At 44.1% G+C, this 16,170-nt stretch overlaps 1 protein-coding gene across 11 annotated transcripts in view; it reads left to right on the top strand.

The window, feature by feature from the left end:
- The window catches only part of foxp4 (forkhead box P4), a 395,078-nt gene that overhangs the window by 276,383 nt on the left and 102,525 nt on the right, over positions 1-16,170 (top strand). For 10 of the 11 annotated variants that reach the window (XM_072563955.1, XM_072563956.1, XM_072563947.1 and 7 more), the window contains 3 exons: positions 7,183-7,330; positions 10,661-10,865; positions 11,967-12,071. In XM_072563955.1, coding sequence (XP_072420056.1) covers positions 7,183-7,330; positions 10,661-10,865; positions 11,967-12,071 — 458 coding nt within the window. The remainder of the gene's footprint in view (positions 1-7,182; positions 7,331-10,660; positions 10,866-11,966; positions 12,072-16,170) is intronic. The other variant, XM_072563954.1, reaches the window with a different exon arrangement.

Here is a 16,170-nt window from a genome sequence, read left to right as displayed (position 1 = left end):
TCTTGAAATCCTTCACTATAGGAAAAAGACACCTGCCATTCACCTTACCAATGCCCCTCATGATTTTATAAACCTCTAAAAGATCCTCAACCTCCTATGTTCCAGTGAAAAGAGTCCCAGCCTACCCAGCCGCTCCACATGATTCAAACCCTCCGGTCCCAACAGCATCCTGGTAAATCTCTTCTGATCCCTCTCCAGCTTAATAATATCTTTCCTATGCCAGGGTGACCAAAACTGGACAGAAAAGTCCAGAAGAGGCTTCACTAATGTTCTGTACAACCTCAACATGGCATCCCAACACCTGTACTCAAAGGTCTGAGTAATGAACACAAACAAGCAAATGCCTTCTTAACCACCCTGTCTACCTGTGACACAAACTTCAAAGAATTATGTACCTGAACCCCCTAAGCCTCTCTGTTCTACAACATTACCCAATACCCTATTTTTAATTGTATAAGTCCTGCCTTTGTTTGTTTTACCAAAATACAATACAGTCCCTGTACTGCAAGATCAGGAAACGAGGTTCTTGTTAAGTAGCAGCCTATCTGGCTCAATAGTAAATTATTGAGTTAATACACTGGCCATTATTGAACTGGAGCTTATTGAACAAAGAGTTCTGGGTTTATTCCCTACAGGAGGTTAGGAATATTCTTGGTCATGAGGTTATAGAGTACAATACTGCTGCTGCTGATGGCTCACAGTGCCTCTTAGCTTCCCAGTTTTGGCCTGCTACCTTTACACCTTACAAGTTGGAGACAAACTTTGAACCTCCACTAATAATATTGTGGACGAGCATGTCTGCACCAGGTACTGGTTCAATAACGAATATGATTTAAAGTGGATTATTTCCTTGTGTTAGTCAGTCAAGTACTGCACAGTTTCCCTTTTCAAAAAGGCGTGAATGAATGGTTGACAAAGGTTTCTTTTATTCATTCACAGGAAGCAGACATTGCTGGTTAGACCAGCATTTACTGCCGATCCCTCATTGCCCAGTAGGCTATTAACAATCAACCACAATGCTAATGGATCTGGAGTCACATGTAGGCCAGACTAGGTGAATTTGACAAAGTTCCTTCCCAAGACGGCACTAATGAACTAGATGAGTTTTTCCCAATAATCAACAATGATTTCATTGTCATAATTCCAGATTTTTATTGAATTCTACCATCCTACTGGTATGGAAGGTGCTAGCTATGAAGAGAGGTTGAGTAGGTTAGGTTTATTTTCAATAGAAAAATGGAGATTGAGGGGAGGACCTGATTGAGGTTTACAAAATCATGAAGGGTATAGACAGGGTGGATAGAGACAAGCTTTTTCCCAGGGTGAAGGATTCAATAACCAGAGGTCATGCTTTCAAGGTGAGAGGTGAAAAGTTTAAGGGGGGATACACACGGCAAGTACTTCACACAGAGGGTGGTGGGCTTTTGGAACGCATTGCCAGCAGAGGTGGTAGAGGCAGGCATGGTAGATTCATTTAAGATGCATCTGGACAGATGCATGAGTAGGTGGGGAGCAGAGGGATACAGATGCTTAGGAATTGACCGACAGGATTAGACAGTACATTTGGATCGGCTCAGGCTTGGAGGGCTGAAGGGCCTGTTCCTGGGCTGTAAATTTTCTTTGTTCTTTGTTCTTTATCTACCAAGGTGGGATTCGAACCCAGGTCCCTGGAACATTACCTGGGTCTCTGGATTAACAGTTAACTGATAACACGATTAAACTATTGCTACTCCAGAGATAGAGTATCCTTCTCAACAAGTCCCAGACATTTAGAGTCATAGATATATACAGCATGAAAACAGATCCTTCAATCTAACTTGTCCATGCCGACCAGATGTCCCAACCTAATTTAGTCCCATTTGCCAGCACCCGGCCCATATCCCTCCAAACCCTTCCTATTCATCTACACATCCAGATGCCTCTTAAATGTTGCAATTGTACCAGCCTCCAACACTTCCTCTGGCAGCTCATTCCATACACACACCACCCCCGAGTGAAAAGGATGCCCCTTAGGTCCCTTTTTTATATTTCCCCTCTCACCCTAAACCTATGCCCTCTAGTTCTGGACTCCCCGACCCCAGGGAAAAGGCTTTGTCTATTTATCCTATCCATGCCCCTCATGATTTTGTAAACCTCTATAAGGTCACCCCTCAGCCTCTGACGCTCCAGGGAAAACAGCCCCAGCCTGTTCAGCCTCTCCCTATAGCTCAAATCCTCCAACCTTGGCAACATCCTTGTAAATCTTTTCTGAACCCTTTCAAGTTTCACAACATCCTTCCAATAGGAAGGAGACCAGAATTGCACATAATATCCAACAGTGGCCTAACCAATGTCCTGTACAGCCACAACATGACCTCCCAACTCCTGTAATTAATACTCTGACCAATAAAGGAAAGCATACCAAATGCCTTCTTTACTATGCTATCTACCTGTGACTCCACTTTCAAGGAGCTATGAACCCCTGCACTCCAAGGTCTCTTTGTTCAGCAACACTCCCTAGGACCTTACCATTAAGTGTATAAGTCCTGCTAAGATTTGCTTTCCCAAAATGCAGCACCTCACATTTATCTGAATTAAACTCCATCTGTCACTTCTCAGCCCATTGGCCCATCTGGTCCAGATCCTGTTTTAATCTGAGGTAACCCTCTTCACTGTCCACTACACCACCAACTTTGGTGTCATCTGCAAACTTACCAACTATACCTCTTATGCTCACATCCAAATCATTTATATAAATGGTGAAAATGGGTGGACCCAGCACCGATCCTTGTGGCACTCCACTGGTCACAGGCCTCCAGTCTGATAAACAACCCTCCACCACCACCCTCTGTCTTCTACCTTTGAGCCAGTTCTGTGTCCAAATGGTTAGTTCTCCCTGTATTCCATAAGATCTAACCTTGCAAACCAGTCTCCCATGGGGAATCTTGTCAAATGCCTTACTGAAGTTCGCACAACTTACTGAAGTTTGCTAAACTTAACAAAGGTTTCCAATTTCTTCTTTTTCAAAGACCTAACTTTGGAACTCACTCAAAAGCCACTCCATCAGGAACACCTCAACAACTGCTTGCCTCCCAGTTCCTCACTTCTGTCTCAGGAGATAATTTCCTCCGGGATTCATGAGGCTGTAATCTAGCATCTAATCACCAGCCTGAACCATTTGCAGTACTTTAGTAGAATGCCCTCACTCCTGGATGTTCCTTTGTCCAAACACATTAACAGATCATCGCTACTTATTGACTTTTCTTTGCCCACTTGCCAGCTCTCTGGCAGACAGTCTCCTTTCAGTACCATGAAGCTGATAAAGTGACTTAAGGTTCACCACCTTCTTCTTCATCTATTGCTAACAAACTGCTTGCAGCCTTTTAACTGCTCTGAGTGACCTGTTCAGGGTGGCCTATTGAAAATCTTAAAACAAGGCCCACTTATTCCACGGCACATTGGAGCGTCACTAATATTTCGGAATGGTTGAATGTAGCAACAGCTCGAAACTGTCTGGTTCTTGAATGTTACAATTTTCACAGTTTGCTGGCTTGCATAGTACAAACTGAATTCAGCAAAATGGTTTACATCTTACACTTGACCAGTGATCTAAGATTATAGAAACTGTTGGGCAGTACGGGAAGGGTGAAGGAGGAAGTCAGTCAATTCAGATTCAGGGCAGACACCGGAAGGAAACTCTGCAGAAGAGTTAGTTTGGGCTATAACGTTACACTTACTTCACACTTGATTAATGTTAGGACAGTGCCTCATTCTGGAATGTGCTGTATAAGTAAACCCATGGTCAACTTGTATGTGTTGTTAGTAGCCTTCCATCCATATTCCTGAACAATCATAATTCAAAGCTGTGGCAGAAAGAGAATGAACTCAACAATTAGAATCAAACTATATTATAGAGCTAAACTGTTATTGATCACGTGATGAAATTCAGTCCAAAGCCCTTTCAGAGAAACAGCAGTTTAGAAACATTCTCATCTGCTCAGCAGCCCAGTTTGGAGGTTTATTACCTAATGTATGTTAATGCAGGAAATGTATTCATATTGAATACATTCAGAGGCAATATGTCACAGCAGTGACAGAGTTCATGCAGCTAGCTGTACCTCAGTATCATAGTTTACTCATACCTCACTGGGGACTATGTTAATAGGAAACAGAGAGCTGCTTGTTAGTGAAAACCATCACCACAAATGCAGCATTTCACAAAGAAAAGCTGCACTTTCTTAATTAAAATGTATGGAAGCTGGAATCTCATATTAAAGAAAATATTCCTGTTACAGTCTAAAGAAGTACAGAGAGTAGTGAGCAAAGGTATTTGCACAATTTATCAACAATTGAAAGCTGTCTGACCAAAACAGCAGAGCCCAGTCAAAACCAGCAGATGCCACGGATGCGAAAGGGTTTATTTTACAGGGATTGTGTGGCTAGGAGGAGCAGGAGTGTGAATGCTGTCTTAGACCCCAAGAGGAAACGTTCAATCTCCACAAGCCTCAGGCATCCCCTCCCACTCCCCCTGAAATGCCCTTTGGACTGAGGTTACTCAGGACCTGCCTACCTGCATTTCCCTCATATGGGTACAATTCGAAACTCTGGGACATTGAAGGTTCTACAGGAGAGAGAACAGAGGCAGGTACTTTTTGAAGTGAATTAGTGTTCTAATTCTACCCTGTGACAGTGTAGCACTCCCTCAGCACTGACCCTCTGACAGTGCAGCACTCCCTCAGCACTGAACCTCTGACAGTGCGGCACTCCCTCAGCACTGACCCTCTGACAGTGCGGCACTCCCTCAGCACTGACCTTCTGACAGTGCAGCACTCCCTGAGCACTGACCCTCCGGCAGTGCGGCATTCCCTTAGCACTGACCATCCGACAGTGCGGCACTCCCTCAGCACTGACCCTCTGACAGTGCGGCATTCCCTCAGCACTGACCATCTGACAGTGCGGCACTCCCTCAGCACTGACCATCTGACAGTGCAGCACTCCCTCAGTACTGACCCTCTGACAGTGCGGCACTCCCTCAGTACTGACCCTCTGACAGTGCGGCATTCCCTCAGTACTGACCCTCTGACAGTGCGGCACTCCCTCAGTACTGACCCTCTGACAGTACGGCACTCCCTCAGCACTGGCCCTTTGTACTGAGATTGATAGCCTCATCACTGCTGTAAGTCCATAAATAGATTCATGATGTTTCAAATGGTTCATTATCTGAAATTCATTGCCAGGTTAAAAGCTCCATCCAGCTCCAGAATGAGAAGCCTGTAGCTTGGCTCAGAGGCTGGAAGTGCCAACTCATGACTTGCATGGTTAGACTTTCTGATCATCACGGGTCAGGTTAGACTTTCTGATCATCACGGGTCAGGTTAGACTTTCTGATCATCACGGGTCAGGTTAGACTTTCTGATCATCACGGGTCAGGTTTGGATTATATCAGTCCCAAGATACTGAACTACCTTCTGCAGGACTCTCAGTCCAGAGATAACAAGTGTGAGCTCTGAGACAGTGCTCGAGAGCAAGGTTAAATGGGGTTGAATGTCATTTACCTGCACTGTCTCCATTCCTCTTCACATTATTAATCTTTAGAAACCTCTTGATTTCTGTCTTGAAGCTGCTCAATGATTGAGCTTTCACAGCCTCTGACGTGAAAAATTCCAAAGATTCACTATCCTCTGACATGGAGAAATCCCTCTTCATCTCAGTCTTAAGATGAAACCTTATGCTGTAACCCTTATCCTGAGGCTGTTTCCCTGATTCTATTGTCACTTGCCATGGGGAATCATCCAATCTAGATCCATCCTGTCACAGTTCAAAATGATTTTGTAATTTTTCAAGAGGCTAACTGTCATTTTTCAAAGCTGTCGTCAATCTCTCCTCCACAGGGGTGGCATGGTGGCTCAGTGGTTAGCACTGCTGCCTCACAGAACCAGGGACCAAGGTTCGATTCTATAGTTGGGTGACTGTGTGGAGTTTGCTTATTCTCCCCATGTCTGTGTGGCCCAGTGGGTGCTCTGTTTCCTCCCATGGTCCAAAGATTTGTGGGTTAGGTGGATTGATCATGATAAATTGTCCACAATGTTCAGGGATTATGCAGGTTAGGTGGGTTACTCATGGTAAATGCAGAGATAGGGTCTGGGTGGGATGCTTTTGGAGGGTAAGTGTGACTTCAATGGGCCAAATGGCCTGCTTCCACACTGTAGGGATTCTATAAAACATCACAACTGTCCCAGGGATCAGTCTGATGAATCTCTATTGTACTTCCTTAGATAAAGAAACCAAAACTGTACACGATGCTCCAGGTGAGGTCACACTAAGGCTGTATACGACTGCAGTAAGACACCTTTATCCTTGGACTCAAATCCTTTTGCAATGGAGGGAGCAGACTGTTTGAAATGAAGGACACCCAGATCCCTTTGCACACCTGTGCTTGCCAGCTTACCACCACGTGAAAACCTTCTGCTTTTTCTATCAAAATGAATAACACTTATTGACACTATATCTGTCAGCCATGTTCTAGACCATTCCCTCAGCCACTGAAGGAAGTGGAAAGACTAGAATTTGATATTCACTTCTTTAAATGAACCCTCAGCATATTCTCATGTATTTTATGGTAATATTCATGACCTTCATTGTACGTCGAGGACACGTCCTGCTGGTTTGATGGATAATTTTACCATCTCTGCTCCTGGAGAAGAGAGGTACCTCAATACAACCAGCATTCGATGTTCTAGTCCCTGACTGTGTCAGAGCAAGGACTTCAAGAATTGGTGGGAAATATGAAATAGACTTTCATCATCATTACTATGTCGCTCCGTACTGGGAAGTACATCGATCTATGTTCACTGTGATGGCTCTGTTGGCCAATAGCTGCCCAACAATGTACTAGTTCACAGAGGAGGGGCAGTCAGGGGTTCTGTTGAGCGACAGAGTGAGTGAGGGTCCCAGGGATCCTGCCACTGGCCAAGCAAGTGTCAGCCCCGACTGGAGGGAGATCCCTTTTTGTGAGTGCCTGCTAATGTTTGCAATGCTTGCTGTGCTGGGAAAGTGCATCTCATGGTGTTTCTCTCTCTCTCTCTTTCTCTCCTCTCTCTCTGTCTCTCTCTCTCTCTCTCTCTGTCCCTCTCTCTCTCTCTCTCTCTCTCTGTCCCTCTCTCTCTCACTCTCTTTCTCTCTCTCTCTTCTCTCTCTCCTCAGCAGCTGGGGAATAAGCAGCTTGCCTTCCAGCAGCAGTTTCTTCAAATGCAGCAGCTTCAACAACAGCATCTTCTAAACCTCCAGAGGCAGGGACTGGTGACACTGCAACCCGGACAGCCCACTGTCCCTCTGCAAACACTCGCACAAGGTAGGTACAAAGCAGGCACCTCACTATTATCTCAGTTTCACCAGCTCACAGGGAGTCTGTGAGTCCAACACTGACAGGAACCAGGTCACATTTAATTCCTGACCCAGGCACAGTGATCCCTGAGACCTCCAGGTACAGTAAATCCCAAGATCCCCAGGTACACTGACCCTCAAGACCCCAGGCACAGTGAACCCTGAGACCCTCAGGTTAAGTGACCCCCCCAAGATCCCCAGGTACAGTGACCCCCGAGACCCCTAGGCACAGTGACCCCCTGTCCCCACCCTGGGTACAATGACCCCTGCCCCCACACCTTAGACTTCTGGGTGCAGGAAATGAAATTGTTGCATTGTAACAAACCCACACAAAAACCTGACCTTACCCAATGTCCTTTAGGACATGGAGTTTATTATACCCACTGGGTCTAGGCACATATGTAACACCAGCCCCTGCCCGTTCAGCCTGACGTTTGGCAATCCTGTGAAATGTCAAGTCAGGCCTGAGCAATAATAATGGCCTTGTCAGTATTGACCCCGTTGTACTAATTGTGAGGGAGGTCATTCAGGGTTTAACCACTTTGAAAAAAATTGTTTCCACCTCAGGATTAACTTTTACATTGTTCCTCAATGCTTTTTAAAAATTCCATCGCAACGTGGCTCTTCAGGTTCTGTTTCTGTAAGAATGAGGGCAGAATTCATCAGGATTTGGGAATGACAGCAATTAACCCACATTCTCATGCTTCTAATTTCCACTTTCAGCTCAATTCTTTTAATGATTGTGCTTTCTATGTTAAGTTAAGGCAGTGTCTGTATCCCCAAATGCATCCCATCGCCACTCTTTCCCATTCAATCAAAGGCTGCAGTGATGAGTTAGGCTCAGAGCCTGAGGCAAAGTCTTAACAATACACCAAAAAAACACATCGGAGGGGATTCTGTTCCTGTTGTTGTGATTGGATTAAAATATGTCCCCATCTCAATATTTTGCAAACACCGACTGATTATTTATATCCATAGTAGAAAAGTCACAATTAATGATTTTGATACAACTGCAAACTAGCAACTAATAGGAGATTCAACCTTTCGATTTAATAAGTACTGCTGCTCCTGTCTTGGTAACTCGCAGGAAGTGCAGTGTCTCTAATTAGTGTCACAGAGAGACACTGAACCTGTTCAGCCATCGTGACAACTCAACTAATGGCCAGATCCGTCAAAACTCATCACTAATTACGCAATTCTAGATTTCAGAAAGAACACTTGAACTTGTTCCCTCTTAAAACTCGTTTAAAACATGCACTGTACTTAGGTTCCTCAATTGCTCAATGAATGAACTCAGTGAGTTACTAAACCAAGTAACTCTGGGTTCAGTTCCCAATAAGGGTTACCAGCCTTTGAGGATTATTCTGGAATCTCCAGAAACTAAAGATTCATTTTGTCACAATGAAAAGATGTGTCTTCCTTTCTCATCTTCTGTGACACACTTATATTTACTAATGATAAACATTCAGATTTGAGAGAATATTTCACTGGCTGTGATGGTTAAATGGGGGAAAGTCACAAAATGAGATCACCACTAACACACCCAGTCAGAGTTAATGACTCTGATCACAATATTGTGATGGGTACAGTAGTTCAGGATAAATATAACGAAATGTTTTCAGTAGGTCAGGCCGCATTTGTCGAGAGAGTTTATGTTTCAGGTCTATGATCTTCCATGAGAACTAAATTTCACATTGCTTTCACTGATTGGGAAATGATAATTGCTTGACAGTATAAAATAAGCTCTTGTCTTTCTAGATTTGGATTTGGAAGAAGCTGTTTAAGGAACCTGGGTGAATTTTTGCAGTGCATCTTGCTACTGAGCGTCAGTGGGGTGCAGGGGAGGGGGGGGGGGTGGGTGGTTGTTTGTGGATGTGGTGCTTATCAAACAGGCTGGTTTGTCCTGGATGGTCTCAAGCTTCTTAAACATTTTTGGAGCTGCACTCATCCAGGCAAGTGGGGAGTCAGGATTTCATCACACTTTTGATGTGTGCCTTGTAGATAGTGGACAGGCTGTGGGGAGTCAGGAGGGGAATTACTTGCAGCAGTATTCCTAACCTCTGACCTGCTGTCACCACTGTATTTATATAGAGTCTTAGAGTTATGCATCACAGAAACAGACCCTTCGGTCTGTGCCCCCTCATCTTGTAATCTACCTCCCCAGGGAAAATCCAACCCCCATTAACTCTATCTGTACCTCTCATTATTTCATAAACTTCTGTAAGGTGTCCTCTCAACCTTCTATGCTCCAATAAAAAGAGCCTACCCAGCCTTTCTTTATCACTCAAAACCTTCCATACCCAGCAACATCCTGGGTAATCTCTTCTGAACCCTCTCACGCTTGATAATATCCTTCTTATAACTGGGCTCCAGGTTAGTCCAGTGAATTTCTGGTCAATGGTAATGTTCAGGATGTTGAGAGTGGGGGATTCAGTGATGGTAACACCATGAATGTCATGGTGCGGTGATGAAATTGTCTCCTGTTGGAGATGGTCATTGACCACGAGGTGTGAATGTATAGGATAACTGCAGTGGAACTTCATTCCAGGGACAAATCAGAAACGTGCAGATTCAGTTCAGTTTGCTCATATGAACTTATTGGTGGGCAGTTACAAATCCCCATGTTACATACTCAAATTATATTTGACCAGATCAATGCAACAAGTTCATTTTGAGCAAGTTTATTTTATTGCTACATGTCAAAAGCTCTTTCAATAGTTCTGTGTAAAAGCAGACTATTTTAACTTCATCGTTCTGTTACTGATTTGTCAAATTCAGTAAGTGACGTCTGATCTTTGACCTGCACAGTGGAGATTATATTCACTTGGGAGGTGGCTGGACTGCTGATAGGTCTCCTTTTCATTCCCTTTATGGGTTCATTCCTCCCTTTCTCTGCAACCTCCTCTAATCTTTGGGATGGGCAATAAGTGCTGGCCCAGCCAGTGATTCTTACATCAACAAAAAAAAAGCCACAATTATACAAACCTTTTGCGTTTGTCCAATTCTGATTTCTTCCACATTTCCAATTTCCATCATTTCATCTGCATTGCCTGTGCCTGGGTCCTAAGCTCTGGAACTCTATCTTAGACCTCTCCCCTTCTTTCTCAGCCTTCATGGTAATCCTTAAAACCTACCTATTTAACTAAAGCTGATCACCAAAATCTGTTCACATGGCCCAGTGTCAAATATTGTTCAATTACATTCCTGTAGGCAACCCCTGACATTGTGCCACATTAAAGGCACTCTGTAAAAGTAAGCTGTTCTTGTGATTTGATTCAGACTGTGTTATCATTTACAGCAATGTGTCCAGCAGACCTTCAACAACTGTGGAAAGAAGTGACCAGTGTGCAAAGCATGGAGGACCCTCAGAAGAGTGATAGTCTCGACCTCTCAACCAGCAGCTCCACCTCTACCTCTTTCCTAACGTCAAAGAGCTCACCTTCAATATCCCATCATCCTTTGTTGAATGGACAGAACAGCATTCACACTCCAAAGAGAGAAAGGTAGCCTCCAACACAAGAGTGTGATGTGGGAATAAAAAGCTCACCAGAATTAACATTCTTATACAGCAGTGATTTCTGAAGAACATAGACAAAGGAAGAGAGTATTCAGCTTCATGATCCTGATCCACCAAGCAACAAAACCTTTGCTTCTCTGGATCTCCATTCCTTTTACCACTTTGATTGTCACCCTTACCCACAAGTGCTGTTCATCTTAGTCTCAAACCTGTAGGTTGAGACATTGAGAAATTTTTTTACCATTATCAGTCACTGGGGTTGAAGCTGCATTGATGCTCCACTGCAGTTGCATTGGTGCTCAGTTGGAGTTGCACTGGTGCTCCATTGATTCGGGGTAGGTACTGATTAGCAAATGACCACATTCTCTGTGGCTGCCTTAGTGTTCCACCCCAATTGAATGTTGTGTATGATTTATGCTTCATTGAAGTGAGTAGACGATGGCCCAGTGGCATTATCACAAGACTATTAATCCAGAGACCCAGGTAATGTTCTGGGGACCTTAGTAAGAATCCTGCTGCAGCAGATGGTAGATTTTGAACTCAAGAATAATCTTGAAATAAGAATTTACTGATGACCACAAAACTGTTTTTAACTGCCTGTTAAAACCCATCTGGTTTACTGGTGTCCTTCAGGGAAGGAAATCTGCCATCCTCACCTGGTCTGGCCTACATGTGACTCCAGACCCACAGCAAGGTGGTTGACTTTTAACTGCCTTCTAGATAGTTAGGGATGGGCAATGAATACTGGTCTAGCCAGCGATGCCCATATCCCATGAACGAATGTTTTTTTTAAAATTAGTTCAGATTTTATCATATCAACACTGAAAATGTGGATTTCAATTTTCAGGTGTAAGATTGTCCCTGTTCAATCAGCTGGCCACGCTGAGCTCACCAAGAGTACTAGCCTCACTAAACATGGAGACAGGGAACCCATGGCTAAAAACAGATCAGACCCTCTGTAGCCAAAGTGCACTCTTTCATTCTGTGGCCTTCTCTGACAGTTGTTGTGAACTTTCCCTCTTCATGATTTCCCTGTTGTTCATGTGCCATTGATTCACCTCCTCACCTCTGGTCTATTCTTTTCCAGCTTATCCCATGAAGAAGCCACAGGTGTCCACCCTCTGTTTGGACATGGAGAATGTAAATGGCCAGGTTGTGAAGCTCTGTGTGATGATGTGGGGCAGTTTCTAAAGTAAGTATTTGGGAAGGGGGAAAGATTAATTGTGTGAAGGAGGTTTGTAGAGGATGGAATAAATTATGTTAATAAAGGACTCGTTTTGAGCTTGGTGGGACTCTTCCCTCAAACAGACTCATTTTGAATCCTGTCACTGTAATTCTTCCTTATTCCCTGCTTTGGATTGTATCTGTTCAGTTTAGGATTCTGGAGTAGATGATTCAGAAATGTCCAAACTTCTGAACTAAATATAAAGGCTTGCTTCACGTTTCACTTTCCTGCCACAAATGTCAGAATTTGCTTCATCATCCTGCCCCAGGGACCCACGCCTGATCTTATTCCCAGTTCAATTCTTGAATTGGGCACAAAGGTATTGATCCTGTATTGTCCCCCTCCTCAGTTACTGCCTTTAGGAACTCCATGTTGAAGTTTCATACATTGTTCATTCACCCACCTCATTAACCCTGAGCAGTTGTCTGCTTTTGTTGATTTTCCCAACCACAGGAAATAGTTTCTGTCTATGCACCTTATCAAATCCTTTAAATAGTGCAAATATCTCAATTAGATCGTTCTTTGATCTTCTAAACTCCAGGCTGTACAAGCTAAATCCATCCTCATAAATCAATCCTTTTAGCCACAGGAAAATATTTTGATTTTGAACATTAATAACAATGGGTTGGATGATTGAGAGCTTTCACTGAATTGCTTTGCAGACAGATCTAATAATAGTTCTGGATTTCTTTGTTAATTCTCAGCAAGGAAGCAACAGTATTCTTCATCCCTAGTTGCCCCTTGAGAAGGTGGGGGTGAACTGCTGCAGTCCATGTGCTGTAGATAGACCCACAATGCCCTTAGGGAGGGAATCCCAGGATTGTGACCCAGAGACAGCGAAGGAACAGTGATATATTTGCAAGTTAGGATGGTGAATGGCTTGGAGGGGAACCTGCAGGGGGTGGTGTTCCCATGTATCTGCTGCCCTTGTCCTTCTAGATGGAAGTAGATGTGGGTTTGGAAGGTGCTGTCTAAGGATCTTTGGTGAATTTCTGCAGTGCATCTTGTCGGTAGTACACACTGCTGCTACTGAGTGTCAGTCGTGGAGAGTGGAGCTGTTTGTTCCTGTTTGGAACTCATGGAATACAATGAGCTGAGAGTAGATTGATAGTTTGCAACTCCTAGTTACAGCCACAGGTTCTGTGATCAGGTCTTGTCCAAGTTGTGAGTCTAAGCTGGCTCACTCCGTGTGAAATGTGGAATATGAACAGATTAGAATGACCCAATGCAGTGTGGAAACAGCAGCTACCTCTTCAAAAAAGTCTTCACAATGGAATTGTCTAACCTTCCCGTCCCTTCATTGGAATGACAGCTTAATGCTCTGTCCAGCATGGATATTGTTTTAAAAGGAAAGGGTCCTGTTTCTTCCTTTTGAAAGGAGCTCACAATAAAAACATCTTCAGCTTATTGAGGAGTTTGTTAGAGAGAGGGAAAATGTTTCCCCTTGTGGAGGAGACCAAAACCCCAGGCTGTAAGGAGAAGGCAATCGCTGATAAATCTAACCAGGAGCATGGGGGAAAGCTCTTCACCCAGAGAGAAGACATAAAGCTTACAATGTCAAGGGGTAGCTGAGGTGAACAGTAAAGATGCATTTAAAGAAAAACTAAATAAATTCACTGGGGGAGGTGATGACTGAGTGGTATTATCATTAGAATATTAAACTAAAAATTCAGCTAATGTTCTGGGCACCCAAGTTTGAATGCCACCATGACAGGAGGTGGAATTTGAATTCAATAAAAAAAATCTAGAATTAAGAAACTACTGTAAATTACTGAATTGTTGATTGTTGGAAAAAACCCATCTGGTTCACTCATGTCCTTCAGAGAAGGAAATCTGCCACGCTCACCTGGTCTGGCCTCCATGTGACTCCAGACCCACAGCAATGTGGTTGGCTCTCAATTGCCCTCTGAAATGGCCGAGCAAGCCATTCAGTTATACCAATCGCTACAAAGTCTCAAAGAAATGAAACCGAATGGATCACCAGACACCAGAATGACAACGGCAGAAACAGCTCTGTCCACCCTGCAATGTTCTCCTCAATAACATCTGGGGGCTAGTGCCAACATTAGACCTCTCTCACAGACTAGTCAAGCAACAGCCTGACACATCCATACTCACAGAATCATACCTTACAGGCAATGTCCCAAACACCACCACCACCATCCCTGGATATGTCTGTCCCACCGGCAGGACAGACCCAGCAGAGGTAGCGCACAGTGGGATACAGTCGGGAGGGAGGTGCCCTGGGAGTCCTCAACATTGGCTGTGCACCCAATGAAGTCTCATGGCTTCAGGTTAAACATGGGCAAGGAAACCTCTTACTGGTTACCACGTACCGTCCTCCTTCAGCTGATGAATCAGTACTCCTCCAGGAAGCACTGAGGGTGACAAGGACACAACATGTCCTCTGGGTGGGGGACTTCAATGTTCACCACCAAGACTGACTCAGCAGCATCACTACTGACCGAGCTGGTCGGGTCCTAAAGGACATAGCTGGAAGACTGGTGGTGAAGGAACCAACAAGAGGGAAAAACATACCTGACCTCGTCCTCACCAATCTGCCAGCTGCAGATGCATCTGTCCATGGCAATATCAGTAGGAGCCTTTGTGGAGACAAAGCACTGTCTTCACATTGAGAATAACCTCCATCGTGTTGTGTAGCACTATCACCATGCTAAATGGGACAGATTTAGCAACTCAAGACTGGATATCCATGAGGCACTGTGGGTCATCAACAACAGCAGAATTGTATTCCAGCACAATCTGTAACCTTGTGGCCTGGCATATCCCTCACTCAACCATTACCATCAAGCCAGGGGATCGACCTTAGTTCAATGGAGTGTGTAGGAGGGCAGCACTAGGTGTACCTGAACATGATGTGTCAACCTGGTGAAACTACAAAACAGGACTACTCGCATGGCAAACAGCTTAAGAAGCAAGTGATAGACTGATCAAAGTGATCCCACAACCAATGGATAAGATCTAAGCTCTGCAGTCCTGCCACATCTAGTTGTGAATGGTGGTGGATGATTAAACATATCACTGGAGGAAGAGGTTCCACAATATTCCCATCCTGAATGATCGAAGAGCCCAGCACATCAGTGTAAAAGATAAGCCTATAGATTTCACAGAAATCTTCAGCTAGACAGGCCGAGTGAATGATCCATCTAAACCTCCTCTCATGGTCCCCAGCATCACAGATACCAGTCTTCAATTCACTCCAAGTAATTCACTCGAGAAATGATTGGAAACACTGGACACTGCAAAGGCTACAGGACCTGGCAACATTGCAGCAACAGTACTGAAGTTTGTGCTGCAGAACTTGCCGCTCCCCAAGCCAAACCTTCCCTGTAAAGTTACAACACTGGCATCTGCCCGACAATGTCGAGAATTGCCCTGGTATCTCCTGTATGTAAAAAGCAGGACAATCCAACCCAGCCAATTACCGCCCCATCAGTCTACTCTCGATCATCAGTTAAGTGATGGAAGGTGTCAGCAACAGAGCTATCAAGCAGCACCTGCTCAGCAATAACCTGCTCAGTGACGCCCAGTTTGGGTTCCGCCAGGGCCACTCCTGACCTCATTACAGCTTTAGTTCAAACATTGTGATGTATGAACATGGGCAATAGTTTATCAGGTGAAATAGAAAGTGGTGGAAAAGGCTCATGTGAAGCACAGCCACCTGCACAGAGTAGATGGGCTGAATGGCCTGATTCTGCTGTATTTCTAATTATATTTCCAATGAAAGTATTTACTTTAATGATTTAATATTGTGCCTTTAATCTTTATTTTAAGGTTATAAATAAGTAATTGAAGCTGTCCCTTTGGAACGAAACACAGCAGTCACACAGTATTTGAAATATTCTCTGTCTTGGTGATGTGTCAGTCATTGTGTATCTTCTGTTATTGTTCAGTCAATGTTTTATGGCCTCGCGCATAATTGTAGAAGTTTACTCAGCCAATTAGGTGAGATGTACAAATAGTCAATCTGTTAACAGTACCTCTAACCGTAAACGCTCTCAGGTACTGACCTCATTAGTGAAGTGATTCAGATAGACACAGGGGA

The sequence above is a fragment of the Chiloscyllium punctatum genome, chromosome 45 (genome assembly GCF_047496795.1).
Source record: "Chiloscyllium punctatum isolate Juve2018m chromosome 45, sChiPun1.3, whole genome shotgun sequence".
Lineage (NCBI taxonomy): Eukaryota > Metazoa > Chordata > Chondrichthyes > Orectolobiformes > Hemiscylliidae > Chiloscyllium > Chiloscyllium punctatum.
Note: the sequence above shows the minus strand (reverse complement) of the source record. Positions and strands in the feature narration are given on the sequence as shown.